Source organism: Rhea pennata, chromosome 2, assembly GCF_028389875.1.
Source record: "Rhea pennata isolate bPtePen1 chromosome 2, bPtePen1.pri, whole genome shotgun sequence".
NCBI lineage: Eukaryota > Metazoa > Chordata > Aves > Rheiformes > Rheidae > Rhea > Rhea pennata.
In genome coordinates, this window is record NC_084664.1 from 108,363,937 (window position 1) to 108,378,517 (window position 14,581).

A 14,581-nucleotide genomic window follows, 5' to 3' on the forward strand; every position below is an offset into this window, starting at 1 on the left:
CACTCCCCCACATTTAACATTGTTATAGACAACTCTAAATTTCTACTTCCTACGCACATTTAAACCTTATTTTTTAAATCACGTAACATCTCTGTTGCCATTTACCATACAAAAGATGGCATGGTTCCATAAAAACATAAACTTCTTGATAAAAAGGTACAAGTAATTGCTCTTACGCCCATTGTATTTCACTGCTGTATTCCCGAAAGCTGGCGATTTCCAGCAGCGTACCTCTGTACGCTGCCAGTAAGCGCTCCATAGTGCCATTCTTACCTCACATGTGCTTTAGTAAACTAAAGCTGAATTCCTCAAAGATAAACAGAGAAACAAACATATAACATGTATCTGAGCAAAAATAGTTGAAAGCATTACAAGAAAAAAAGCAAATACATCTTTTAGAATAGAAGTGAAACCCACAGGAATCTGCTATAACAGACTGCCCTCTCCATACACTACTCTTTCCAAGGCTAGATCATTAGTATAAGCCTACTCTGAAGCACACAACCAGGAAATATGCCTTTTTATGCTGCACAGAACCCACCTTCATCCTTCTAAGATCTGCTAAACAAGCTCAGCAACAGAGTAATGCTAATGTAGAAATACCACGTAATAACTGTCCGGCTTTATCCTTCTCCTTCCTGTGTCTCAAACCAGCCAGAGCTGACAGTTAATGTCAACATATTAATTCACATCAATGCTTTTCCTATGCTGATGCATTAAAGACCGGGTTTTAAAGTCAGTACTATTTCTTCAAGATGTTGTAAATAAATTATTCAATCACTGAAGAAAGAGATAATTTGATTTGCAATCTAACAATTCTCTGCAGACCCTCCACAAACTATGAGAAAAGTCACAATGTAATACTTGGTAGAAAAATATGATGTGCAATTGTACACTTAAGAATGGCACATAACATTATAAAAGCAAAGTTCTGAGAATGGACACCTGAATCCAGAAATCTCCTTGAGCAAGAACCTATTAAGAAAAAAAAACTAGCCTATTATGAAACTAGCATACTAATAATGACATTTTAAGATAAGTTTATTAGTCAATCACAATTATAAAATTTAAATATCTATACAGCAAGATGGAAAATTCTTAAAACTACCAAAGGCTCCAAACTTTCTTTTGCTGCAGTATACACAGGAATGTATTTCTTTTATGAGCTGATCCAACATCATCCTTTAGTTACTGAACAGCTTCTTGAAAGCATGTTGAGTTTTGACAATGAGTTTCACATTTGTCAGCGCAATATATTAAAAAAGACGACAACAAACTTATTTCAAATAATAAAGACAGGCACTTTGAAGTCAGGTACTCTGTAGATAGCTCATGGTTATTACTGCTTGTCTGTGCTGCTATGGTTCAAAGGGTACAGATTAAATTGTCCCTTTGATGCACAAGCACAAATAACGTGTTCCAAATATTGTGGTTTGTTTCGCAAAACATGCAATAAAGCCCCAAAATTTTGAAAATCTTCTGCAGGAAAGAAGAAAAAAGCAGCCAGAAATTGAAGTATTTGCAAACATAAGGCCCTTTAGAGTTTACTTAACGTATGTTAAACCCCTTCATTCTCAGGTAATAGATTAAGAGGCCGAGAGACACATCGTCTGCGAGGGTGCGGATACTGAAGGTTGGCAGTGTCAGCATCGCAAGAGTGCTCTACCAGAGGAGGAGGAGGAAGGAGCTGGGCATGACTGGACCATCTCGATCCAGCCCGTGGGGAATCCAGAGGGGGAAAGAAATACCTGAAACAGTTAAGACAGGAACAAAACACCAAAACAAAACAAAAAACAGAAGAAAAAGAGAAAGGTAGTAAATACAAGGAGAACTAAAGGGGAGAAAAGACATGCTGGAAAAAAAAATAAATAAAATGCTTTAGTATATCCATGCTAAAACCAATAGAACATAATAGCAGAAATCAAGGCTGTAATTCAAAACAAGACAATTCTGGAAGCTGTTCTCTAAATGAAAAGTACAATCTTTTCCACTGAAGTTCATAGAAAAGAATATTGTACAAGTAATCCTACTGCAAAAGTAATCCTAACATACACTTTACTAAAGAATAGGTTGTTTTGGAAATTGAAGAGATTCTGTAGCACAACTATTAACCTGCTTTCACTCTCCCAGAATTCCTGTGATTTGTTAACAGAACTTTTAGTAACGCTTCATTTGCAACAAAAGATGCAACAAAAGTTGCATTAAATATTATGCAAGTACATTTTTTGCATAAGCATCTAATTCAGATTAAGTTCACAGCACTTCTAGAATAGACGTAAAAACCATCATTTTGTTTTTACAATACTTTAAATTTAATAATATACATTTACAGAGAATAGCTACTTCCAATGAAATACAGTTGTTGTACGTATTTACATATTTCTGCAAAACCCTCAGAAAATTTTTCTGGTAAATGCAAGGCTCAGAATTATGCCATTTCACATCACCTTTCTGCCATTTTACCCGTAATACTTGTGCATTTTAGTATAATTTTCAGATACTAAAGGTTTTTCTTTTCTAAAGGTTACAGTTCTGTGGACTTACAGAAAGGAACATTATGTGATTAATAAAATCATGGGACAATCCACATCAAGCTGCATTTTGGTTTTCAATTTTTGTATGGCTCAAATGCATGCATTTTTTTAAGATACTATGCTCAGAATTTTAGTTACTCCATGGAATCACTGTCACAGAAATGTACAAATACATATTAGAAGAAGTACTCTTAGTTAGCTAGGATGAATCAAGTATGACAGTACTTACAAAACATTTGAAGTTGTACTAAGTTATAAATGAAGCAATACCAAACTATTAAAAGCTACTGTCTGTATAGCTGTCAAAGCACACCCCTTTTTTATCCTTTTATAACTACAGTTTCATATATTACAAAGCAGTTACAAAGTCGTGATGTTTGGGAACCTTAATCGGATATTAAACACTACGAGATGTAAAACAATCAGTTATCTAAACAATTTAAATGAAAATTCTTTTAATGGTCACTTCCGTCCTCCCATCCCAATCATGGGCAAAAAAAAAATTCTCATATTTATTACTGAACTAGCCTTTTAATTTCACTTTAAGTTTCCAAAAAACTGTTTTGATAGAATTTTTTCCACAAGGAGCCTCTCTGTTTTTCTATCAGAAGTTCCAACAGTATCAAACTGTGTTGGCTAGTACAAAAAAAAAGTATACAATGTGTTTAAGAAAGGCCTTTTGAATTGCGTTTAGTAGTTAGCTGGCTGCTGGTGTCTTGGGAGAGGTCAAACGGCGTTGGGGAGGGAAAAAAGGAGATCGTTTTCCATTCCTGTGTGCATGCAACAAGCAGCAAAACACCAAAGTTACTCCAGTTAGCTTGGTATCAGCTCTGCTTTCTGTTAAAAAGGACATAATACAAATGGAGAAGGGAAATCGTATCACAGATCTAGACACACATGATTATCAGCATAACAATACAGCCCTACTGACTTTTTTTTCCCCACAAGTTACATTGTCAATCATTCTAAACCAATTTTCACTGTTAACCCAGTTTGATGATCAGATGTGTTTTAACACACGAAACTTTTCCAAAGGCTGAAATCTGACCATGCTTTAGCTGTTTTAAATGTTTAAATTTATAAACACTGAAATGTAGCATCTACAGTCACAGACATCCATATATCATATCAGCTTGGGCAAATCTCAGTACACACAGTTTTGTTTAAAATGTTAATCCACTAATAAAAAGAGTTAGCAATGATGCTTGTGCAATTCAAGTCACTGTGATTATGAGAGAAAACAAGTAGTTAAGTGCATCAGTTTTATAGTAAGGCTGTATCTAAGATAGAAAAAAAAATCTGAAATTCCACAGCCATAAACTTAATTCTGTAAGAAAAAGTGAATTCTGTATCAGAGCCCAGAGCAATTTTTAAGTAATAAGAACAACAACAACTATCAAAATACTTCTGTATTGGCAAAATATCAAAATACTCCTGTAATGTCAGGAGCCTGTGAGGAATTAAAGAAAAAAAGCTAAAGTTTCAGTTCACAATAGCTTACTACCAACTTAAGGGAGAAGATACAAACATCCACTGGAAGTAAGGCTACCTTGTGGCAGCAGTACAGTTTTAGATAATTGAGAGATTGTGAAAACACATCCTACTCCAAAGAGGTATGAAATAGTCATCATCTCCCTGTACGAGCTCAGGCAAATAATTACACATCTTTGGATATCACATTTCCAAGACAGGACTGTGTTTCAGCACTTTTGCTACAAAATAAGTAGCACCTCCTGGAACTAGATGACCAGTATCATTCTGGCCTTCATTCTTGCTGGGTATTTGGCCTGTTACTACCTCTTCCTCTCCCATCTATCTTATAAGGGAACTGTTCAAAAGAGCTAAGGGTCATGGAGTCAGAACTGTCATTCAGGATTCACTGCCAGAGGGAAAAGAAACCAAACATACCAAAACTCTCCAAAAGCAAACTGTGATACTTCACAGGTGACTATTTTAAACTGAAAGACCCATTAGTAGCTGTATGTGGATGGAAATGGAGGCAATTCCATGGCATTAGAAAAAAGTAACCGCGGCTCCAAAACTTAGAAGTTGCTGCTGTGGAATTTGGTCCCAGTAAGTCTTAATATAGGACACATCCTGTAAAGCAACTGCACACATTCCACTGTACAACGTAGAATTCAATAGTTTAGCAGGAGTTATTTCCAGATTTTGGGATGGACAGATTAAAAATGATTTCAGTTAAGGCAGTTAAGCCTACCTACTAAACAGCAATTACAGAAATTATTATTACAAAGTAAAAGCATAATGGAGAAAGGAAATTAATCTGCTATAAGAACTCCGTATGAATGAATAAGATTTTTTTTTTAAACAGATCTTTTATTCAATTGATGTTGTCTGCAAAAATGCAGAGTAAGGCTAATATGTGATTGTTAAACTATATATTATGAAACCTTCTCCCCACTTCCTTTTTCTGCATTATCCCAATCAAAAATGGAAATAGTGGCTGGTATTCACACTTGTAAATATGTATTTCAGAGGGCAGTTTTTACTTCACAGTATGATGCAGTTTCTCCTTGTTTGAAACTGCTTCAAAAACATGTTTTTAAGAACGTGAAAGGAATGAAGTAAAAACAATTGTTTGTATTACTTATTTAAACAAAACAATTCAGTGTACGTTATGGTATTCTTGGTTTTTCTCTTAACACTGGCATAATATAAAACACTTCAAAGCAAAAAACAGAATAACCTGGATTAACATTAAAGCAATAAACGACATTGCACTTAAACATAAAACAGGCATGAATATTAATCCAAATTAAGAAGATTCAGAGAATATTTTCTGAAATTCACTCTCTGTACTAATTAGCCTACCTGCCAGCAGATGATCCATTCAGTGAATTCTGTAGGCTTGTACTGGCCGAACCTAGAGAGGCATTAAAAATTCCCTGCTGAGAACTACCATTGACTGGACTCCCGTTACCTTTCAATATACCAGTGCACTTCCAGTTGTCCATATAATTAGCTGCAAATATACACATATAAACAAAAAGAAAAGTTAATTTCCTGAAACCCAACTTCTGAAACGATTATGTTGTTTCAACAGCTACGCAGCTAGTGTGAATTTGAATTGTATTTCAGTACAGTTATATAAATTCAAAACAGCTGAGAATTTGATCTTTCAGCTGTCGGACAGTTTCTGCCTATCTATTACTTAAACCTCAGTTCTGTTCAATAGCAAGAATGAATTAGCTTTGGCCTCACTAAAATGCTAACCAAGAATCAAATGAAAATGGCTGAGGAAACTATCACTGATTTTCACAATTGCTTTGGAAATTTGATCAGAAAAAAAAACTCCAGGAAAAAAAAAGGTTTGCATGAATGCTGTTGTGATGAATACAGATTTTCTGGGTTTGGCGGCAGGCAAAGATAGTAATGCTATATGTATGTTAATTTAAACAATTTTCTATCATTTTAATCCAGTGCAGAAAAACTCAGGTACATCAGTTTTTACAGTATCCACAGCAGCCTAAATCATACAACAAAACAAGTGTTCAAGCAAAAGAAGTTATCTCTTTTTCTAAAATGCACACAGCAATATTAAGATCTACTTTCCAAGAATCTGGTAGGAACTTAAGCCTCCAATAATGTATTAAGTTTTCTTAAATGTATTTTAGCATACCATAAAGCTAATTGTACTTCAAGTGGATGACCTGTAGAATTCTTACCCTTCCATAGCCTAACACAGCCATCATCACCAGAGGAAGCAAGCACTGTGCCTGTAATATTCCAGCTCACTCGCCAGACCTGGGAGTTGTGATTATCAAATTGAGCCGCAATGTGAATTTCAAATTTTGTTAATCCTCCAGAAGAAGTTAGTTCTTTCCTGTTTAAGAGAAAAGTGACAGTTCTCTATACAAGTGTTCAAAGGTCTGTATTGAATACACAAACAAAACAGGGGACTAGGTCCTTCAAGGAGTTTATGTAACAATTGTTACTAGATTAGAAACGCTAAGTGATATTCAAACAAAACTACTGTCTTGCTCACAGTCTTATCTTAAAAATCAGGCTCCTAAAAACAGCTCAGCACAGATTAAATTATTTAAATAGGTACAGATAATTTCTTTGCTTCCTAGATGCTATTAAAATAAGACTATACAGGATGCATCACATTATACTGAACTATGTTCCTTTTAAGCTCACCTTAGAGGTTTTAGCGTGAAAATTCGTACATCTTTGGTTGCTACAGCTAAGATGTGGAAGGATCTTCCTAGGTTTGGAGCAAATGCAATATCATGTACAGGATCTGTGACTGTCATAAGAGCTTCTGCTTTTGCATATTTTCTGTAGAACAACGGATAAGAAATTAATCTTAAGTGCCATCTAAACTGCCAGTGACGCAATTTAAATGACCCACACATAGAGGAACAGGGGAAAGAGGGATTAGCAATGAGACTCGCAAAAATTAAATTAAAAATATTTTTGTAACAAACTAAATTGAAAGTGTTAAGTAACTGCAAGCTGATTTCTTAAGAAATTGAATGTATCAGATATTTAATAATAACTAGTAACAACAATGGGCTCATTCATACAACAAAGCAAGGTTTCCTGTAAAAAGAATATATTTCTGCGAGTTGGAGAAGGGAAATAAAAAGATTCTTCCATTCACAAATCTAGAATGAATTTATATTCTAATAACTTACTCAATTTTCTGTCCTTGTGAGCAGAGCACTATCTGCCTACTTTGCTATATAATAAACATGCATTCCTTTATAGTCTCATTTACCACAAGATAAGTTACATTAACTTTTTTTTATTGCGGACAGAGGACATCATCTGAAGCATAAATCCACAAAACACCTTGGCTCTGTTCACATAGTAGCCATTCTGAATGAAACAAGTTCTTTGCCATCATCTCATTAACTGGTTGTGCATACACTTCTTGGAATTTTCTAGTTCTTAACTCCACAAACTGAACCATGTAACTTCTACAGCATGTTAATAATTCACAGAACTTCCTGTCATTATAAACATACTTTTCTCTTTAACATTGTACTGTTACATTTTTGAGCATCGTTAAGGTAACCTTTAAAAAAGGGTCTCTAGTGTAGGACAATTCGAATTTTAACTTTGGTTCTATTAATTCCTTGTGCAAAATCAAATACATAAATTAACAGAAGGAGAAACAACAATTCCCGCTTTAAAACTCGGGTAAGAACACTGGCATTTCCATACTGAGAACAAAATTTTCAAAATCCATAATGTCCACTAACATCAGTAAATATTCCAAGGTCCTTCCTCCTTTTTTCCCATTCTGTGGCACAGGAACATAATTATCAATTACCATAGGCTGTTTTTTCAAGATACACTCTTCAGTTTTGTCTCTAGGGAGTTTATCATTTACCACTCCTCTCCCCACATGTAATTACAGGAATGAAGTAAAAGGTCATATCCTATGAACTACTCAAATCCTATGAACTACCCACAAAGGTTATACTGGTTAGTAGTTTAGCATACCTGGTGTTTTCATTATATTCATAAATTTGAACCTTAGCCAATATATTTGGACTGTTGTCATCACTTCCTACAGCTATCATTGGAGAATGAGCTCGAGAGCTGGAAGGGAAAACAGTAAATATTTTTATAGAGCATTTCAAGCAAGTAAACAAGTAGTATTTAAAGTATTTCTGACACACCTATAAAGAAAATATAAAACACACACTAAAATATTAGTAAATATCATTCTGTTACCCGTGCAACCTCAATTTTGTTGTCTTGAACATCCTCCTTATACATCAAGTAACAGATAAATCATTGGAGAAACCTTATTTGGCATTTCAGTATCGTGACAATGTATTTATCCAGAAAATAGAAATGAATTTATGTAGTTATCTGTAGATAAGGATTTCTGAAACATTACATAGCAGAGTCTGTATCCTATCCACTATTCCTACTTATTGATTTAGTAAATTTCATTCATGTTTCAGAAGAGGAATTACATTTACAGGGTAAACATAGATGAATCCTAATTTTATCAATTTTAACACTAACCAATGCATTAAAGAATAAGTCTGTACTTTGATTATTCAGCGCAGACTACAACTACGTGAATTGAAAAAAAAATCCCACCACCAACAAAAAAACCAGCAGCAAGATATAGACCACTGCTTTCATAGGAAAAGACATTCAGCACAACATTCAGCATTTCCAAACCTAACAGAATCCAAAGCAGTTCTGCCCTGAATGATTTTTTTCCCTTCCTGTTATTGCTGAAGGGGGTTGTGAGATGCAAAGTAAAGGGAGACCTCTGCTCATGTGTATTCTTCTGGGCAGGGACTACCCAACTACCACACATCCCATCTAAACATGGGAGTGCACCATGGAGCCCTTGAGGGTACAACTAAAGGAACAGTGGCTTTGTATTTCTGTGAGCAACACTCCTGTGGCTCCTAGCACAACACATTCTGTTGCACCGGCAAGGGGCACATCCTCGTTAGAGCTGTCAAAATTATTATCTGTTGCAACAGCTAGAAAAAATTTTCTCGCAAAAGCAAGAAAAGAATCGTTCCTTTATGAACACTTTCTCATAGGAAAAATCTCAATTAAGCTTTGTGGAATAAATAAAAGGCGCTCAGTAGCTCTTTAGCTTATTATCTATTAAAAGTAATCAAGCTGAGAGTATTTCTCACACAGAATGGGAGAATCTTTTATAATACTTCTTTGGCTCAGCTAAACTGACTTTATTATAGGAATTGTCAGCATTTTTTTCCAGCCCTAACATACACTTAACTTTCTGTGGACATATTTGGGAATTTTACTCTGTAACACTTCAGAACTCTGGATCCTCTCCTTAAACCCTCACACAGCAAAATCTACAGGCTTAATAACATACCTTGAAGGATTCCAAGAAATGCAACTGCAGCTTAGTTTACATGAGATTTCATGCTGCAGTGACCACTGACTGAGATTCATCACATCTGGAGCTTCATAAATCCTTACAACTCCATCTGCTGAACAAGTCGCTAGCATAAGACCCATATGCTTGGGAGCAAACTTAACATCCGTAACAGATGTCCGACTGTCCACTAGAGTTGTCCTCTTTACCTGCAAACAAAGACAGAATTTGTTGAAGGAAATGCTAGCAATTTTCTTCAAAAATTTATACCATAGGAAAAGCTAATGAAAGTCTGACAGCACCATTTTATAAGATCATCTAATCATATGCATTTCACGTACTAACTCTTCTTTCTAGAGCTAAAGAGCTAAAAAAAATCTTTATACATCACCTTACAGAAGTGACAGATCATTGCACTGATGCAATTCCAAACAGGGATCTACTCACAGTGATTTAAAGGTATTGATACCAGCAAAAGTTTTCTTGTCCTCAAGAGTGATTCTTGTGGGGAGGGGGAAGAACAACATAAAATATGAGATTATTGCATGCCTTTGGCCACAGGCACTTTGAAACTGTCCTCTTCATTCATACTGGTAACAATGCTAACTGTGAAGCCTGATGGTGTTGCTTTTAAACTTCAGTGGGTTTCCTCCCCCCCCCCCCCCCCAAATTTTACCTTAAAGCATTTTCTTGGCAAAAAGTATCAGAAAAGCAAGTATTTCTGATAGAGTGGGTGATCTCAAAAGATATTTGATAGGATGAAAAAGGAAAAAACTATAAACCCTTGTTTTTCCAAGTTGTCTTCTCCCCTGCCAAGTAGTATGAGTTTGAGCTGAAAAATCAGAAGTCTCAACTACCACCTGCACAGGAAAATCAGCTTTCACACTCCCCTGTGTGCCAATGGTATTTCAATATTATAAAACTTCAGTATACGGCAGATATATTGAAGATATAACCTAAATAAATTATTAGAGACACAAATAGCATACTGACTGAGCTATATAGCATTATGAATGAAAAATACTTGCAAAATAATCTGCTTAGGTACAGAATTCCCTTTGTAAAATGCTATCCACAAAACTATTTTTGAGTGAAAGGTTTTTCCTCCAAATCTGAGCTATTGTTTGAAAGGTGAAAAAGAAAAGTGCTTATTTGAGCTCTCTCACATCGATCTCAGAGAAAAAAAATGCACAACTTCAGTTGTGCTATAGAAGGAATCACGTCTGCAGGTTTATAAGGGAAATATCTTATTAGGAAACGCTAATAGAAATGACACTCATTGGTTTTAATGTTGCTATTCAGCTGTTTGCGCAGAGGTTTTAAAGTGCTTACCCTATAAGTTAACAAAAGTGATGAAAAACAGCCAGTCAGGATTTTATATTAACACAGGAAAACAGAGTGTACTCTCCGACTTTATCAGGAATAGAAAATATGTTGCAAAAACAGAAGTGTCCAGTAACTCAGTGTTTGGAACAATTTTTATCTTCAGTCCTCTGCTTAATTCTAGAGTTTAAACATTGAAAGCTTCAGCCTTTATGATAAGCAAACAAGTTAATTAGGAATAGAAAATACATTTATATGTTTTGTATAAAAACTGTAATTAATAAGTCCAAGTCTCACCCAGTGACTCTGTCCTCGGAGTTTATCATTTGACTCTCCCACTATTTCTTCCCATACAGCTGCAGTTCTATCAAAAGAGCAGGAAGCCAGGACCTGCCCAAATTCAGGATGAGCCCATGTCACACGCCACACAGATCCACTATGTGTCTGCAAGATAAAACCAAAATGCTATAGCCTAGGGAAATACACTTATTCTATTATCCCAAGCAATTATGCATGATTTTTAAGAAGTAAATCTTAGGAAGTTGTAAGACCATTCCTCTTTCATAAAGCTTAAAGTAATATAGCAACTGTTGATCTTATTTACTTCTACAAGCACCGCAAAGTCTTACTACTATTGGTTAATTATTACTAGTCTATTTCAAGGCAGTATTTATTATTCCTTTAAATGCTAAGTTCTAACAAATGGTTGCAAGATAAGATTTTGCCTTGATGCAAAAATTACAGCTTTATTTTCGATTTTCAGCCATTACTAAGCTCTTTTTTTTAAAGCTCCCTTGTACTTTTCTAAAGCATTTGCAGAGCATTACTTATCTTCTCTTTCTTCATAAGGAACTCTTCTTTCATACCTAGTCAACTGAATACTTTTTTTTCTAAGGAAAGGGACTTTAAAAAAAAAAAAAAAAAAAAAAAACAAAACAAAAAAAAAAAGTTTTAGAATATGCAAAAAGGAGGAATTCAATTAAAAATGCAGATATTGTTTTCCAGCTTCCTTTCTCTTGTTACCAGTACGTCTACTGATAACAAATTCAGCCAAGGTATCTAAGTACTAACAGTACAAGACTGCATCCAACCTCTGCTTTATGTGAGAGGTGTTACAGGTGTTTTACAGAAGTGAGGGAGACTTAATTATAAGGAACACTGTATTTACAAAAGTATTTATATTCTACAAATCACAAAAACCAAGCACATTTTGACAAAACATTGGAGAAATTATGGTGCAACTATGTAATTATTATCAATACAAACCTTCCAGCTGGCAGTGCAATGCCAATCCCCATTTTCACTTTTGTCCCAGACCTATTGAGAAATCAAAATACAGCTTATATATAAAGTTTACTAGGCAGTACCAGAATAACGGAGCCATTAAAAAAAAAAAGTATCATAAATTATTTTCCTCCAGAAAATCCTATCTGGTCTAGATACTGATCTGCACTTCACTCAAACCTGAAAATATCCTTATCACAGGTCGAGGAAGGGCATACATCTGCAAAATCCACTAGTACGAAGTCTATTTAAAAAAAAAAAACAACAAATTATTTACAGAACAAAAATTATTGCTATTTTCAACACTTTAATCTTTAATCCATGGGCATGCCAAAATTACTCAGCTTTACTGTAGTGCTCATATAGTCCTCACCATAGCATGTGCTCAGAGACAGTTCCAAAACCCTGATGTGAATCCTGGCAATCACCAAGGACAGAGTAGAGCAGCAAAGAGAAACTGATCCTATTGAGTTAACAGATCTTGTTTCTAATACGTCTGACTTGAATCATAACCATTCTCTCAACATTTTTTCTCAAATTTCCAAAAATCTTCCCTGTCTTTGCAACCTTTTCAGAGAAATCATGAAGGAACTCATGAATCTCATCAAAAAAAGACCTCTATACACCTGACAGCCACTCCTCGTTTCTCACCCATTCACCATATAACCATATTGAAATAATATTACCTCACTTCTGCCATTCTAGATTTTTAATACAACTTTGTTTATAATCAATTTGCCAGGCCAATTTCATAATTTCTACCCAATTCCTATTCTGCAGGGCCCATCTAGGGCGGATACCAAATAATAGACACATTGCTATTTCAGCAGTGTTGTAATATTCTGGTTAGAGTAAAATTTCTCAAGACTCTATTATAAAAGATACTGGTATGACTGGAAAGTAACATTTACCACTGAACAACATTGTTCCTAAATTTCACCTACCTCATGGCATCTTTCTTAGTATAGTCTCTTTAATTTTACATACTCAATCCAGATCAAAGGTTGACTTAGTTGTTAGCTTATTTGTTTCAGTGGGCTTTTTTTGAAGTGTAGGGGAGGAAAGAGGGGCTGTTTTTTTAAGTCTAATCTAAATTAGACATAGCTATTTATTGAAAAGCACTAATGTTTTCACAACTGTTTTACAGGTCAAAAAAAACGTATTATTGTCCTCTGCAATCAGAATAACTTAAATCTAACAGAATGTAACTCTTGACCTTCTCCCTATGTTTAAATAATGGAAAAAGCAATTAACTTTCCAGTTATCATGATTTCAGTTCCTCTAAAGGACTGTGAAATTAAGGCTTCTAGCATTTTATTTGAGCACACACAGAACACTTCGGCTTGCTATTGAGTGTTGGCCTTTAAGTATGAGACAGTGGCTTCCTCCCTCAGTGCCCTCGGATAAATTCAGCTTTTCAGACGAAGCAATGTAACAAGCTCCACTGCTGTAGCCACAACATTTTAAGGATGTAAAAACAAGGCAAAAGCTGTCAGGAGAAAAAAAAATAGGTATATCTGAAACAATTAATACTAATAGGAAAAGCCTCTCTGGGTACTGGGCACACAGACACATCCTCCCATGTGACACGAAAACAGAAAACTACAGAACTACTGCTCCTGTTTCAGCTCTAAGGCGGCGGATCGGGTGTTCGCGTGGTTTTCCCAGCAGCAACAAGGGGTCGAAAAAAATCTGAATTTCTACTGGGGGCGATGTACACGTGCACATATATAAAATATTATGTATAAATTCATCATGGCTTTACAGCCCCTGCCGTTCGCGTCTGAGGGCGCACTCGTTTAGCCCAAGAATCGCGGCTGGGGCATCTGCCCACCGCAGCCCCCCGGAGCCAGGGGGAGGCCGGAGCCCGGCGCCTCGCCAGCCGTGGCGGGTCCCGAGCGGCCGCAGCGACGCTTCGCTCCCCGGCCTTGGCGCCGCTCGGCGCAGCGGGGGCGGGACGGGCCCCCTCGGGCCTGGAGGCCGCCGGGACGGGGAGGGCGGAGCCCGGCTGCCTCTCCCGCCGGGCCTGCGGTGGTGGTGGCGCCGCCGCCGCCGGCGCCTTCCCCCCCACCCCGCCCCGCCGAAGGCCCGGCGGCTCCCGCTCACTTTGACGCTCTGGTCGCTGGAGCACGTCGCCATGCGCCGCCCGTGGAAGTCGAAGGAGACATCGTGAATGAGGTCGCGGTGATCCGCCGCGATGCTGCGCGCCACGAACATCTCCCCGGCCCGGCCCCGCTCGGCCCGGCCCCGCTCGGCCCGGCCCGGCCGCCACGCTCCCACCCGCCCGGCCGCGGCGCGCGCCCTCCTCGCGCGGGGGGCGGGGCAACGGCCGCCGCCGGCTCGCGCTCCGCCCCCAGAGCTCTCCGCGCCGGCGCGCGCTCACAGCCCCTCCCCCCCCAACATCCAACGTGCGCTCAGCCGCCGAGAGACCTGCGCGCGCGCCGCCTCGCGGCTCCGCCGAACGCACAGGGCGGCAGAGCGGGCGGGGCGGGGCCTCGCGCGCGGCCGTTGGCGCGCCCCGCCCCGTGCCCTGCGGCTGCGCTGAGGCGGGCGGCGGCTGCGCGTCGCCGCCGCCGCCGCTCCCGGG

General features: G+C 37.8%; 1 protein-coding gene across 2 annotated transcripts; it reads right to left on the minus strand.

Moving 5' to 3' along the window:
* Positions 1 to 1,023: 1,023 nt before the first annotated feature.
* SEH1L (SEH1 like nucleoporin) lies at positions 1,024 to 14,274 on the minus strand. 2 transcript variants are annotated; one of them, XM_062570089.1, is made up of 9 exons: positions 14,101 to 14,274; positions 11,977 to 12,027; positions 11,008 to 11,154; positions 9,385 to 9,596; positions 8,010 to 8,108; positions 6,696 to 6,836; positions 6,221 to 6,378; positions 5,367 to 5,517; positions 1,024 to 1,748 (listed from the first exon to the last, which is right to left on the minus strand). In XM_062570089.1, exons 1-9 carry the CDS (start codon positions 14,209 to 14,211, stop codon positions 1,559 to 1,561), a joined length of 1,260 nt encoding a protein of 419 aa, XP_062426073.1. In that variant the 5' UTR covers positions 14,212 to 14,274; the 3' UTR covers positions 1,024 to 1,558. The 2 variants fall into 2 exon arrangements, with proteins under 2 accessions (XP_062426073.1, XP_062426074.1); XM_062570090.1 differs by lacking the exon at positions 1,024 to 1,748 and adding an exon at positions 1,757 to 3,371.
* Positions 14,275 to 14,581: the final 307 nt, after the last annotated feature.

Excerpts from the sequence above, each read along its gene's own strand:
- SEH1L (XM_062570089.1), bottom strand. The coding sequence starts at position 14,211 with ATGTTCGTGGCGCGCAGCATCGCGGCGGATCACCGCGACCTCATTCAC. Across the intron at positions 5,518-6,220 it reads CTGTGTTAGGCTATGGAAGG|CTAATTATATGGACAACTGG; the intron begins GTAAGAATTCTA and ends GTATATTTGCAG. Across the intron at positions 1,749-5,366 it reads AATGGATCATCTGCTGGCAG|GTATTTCTTTCCCCCTCTGG; the intron begins GTAGGCTAATTA and ends TAACTGTTTCAG.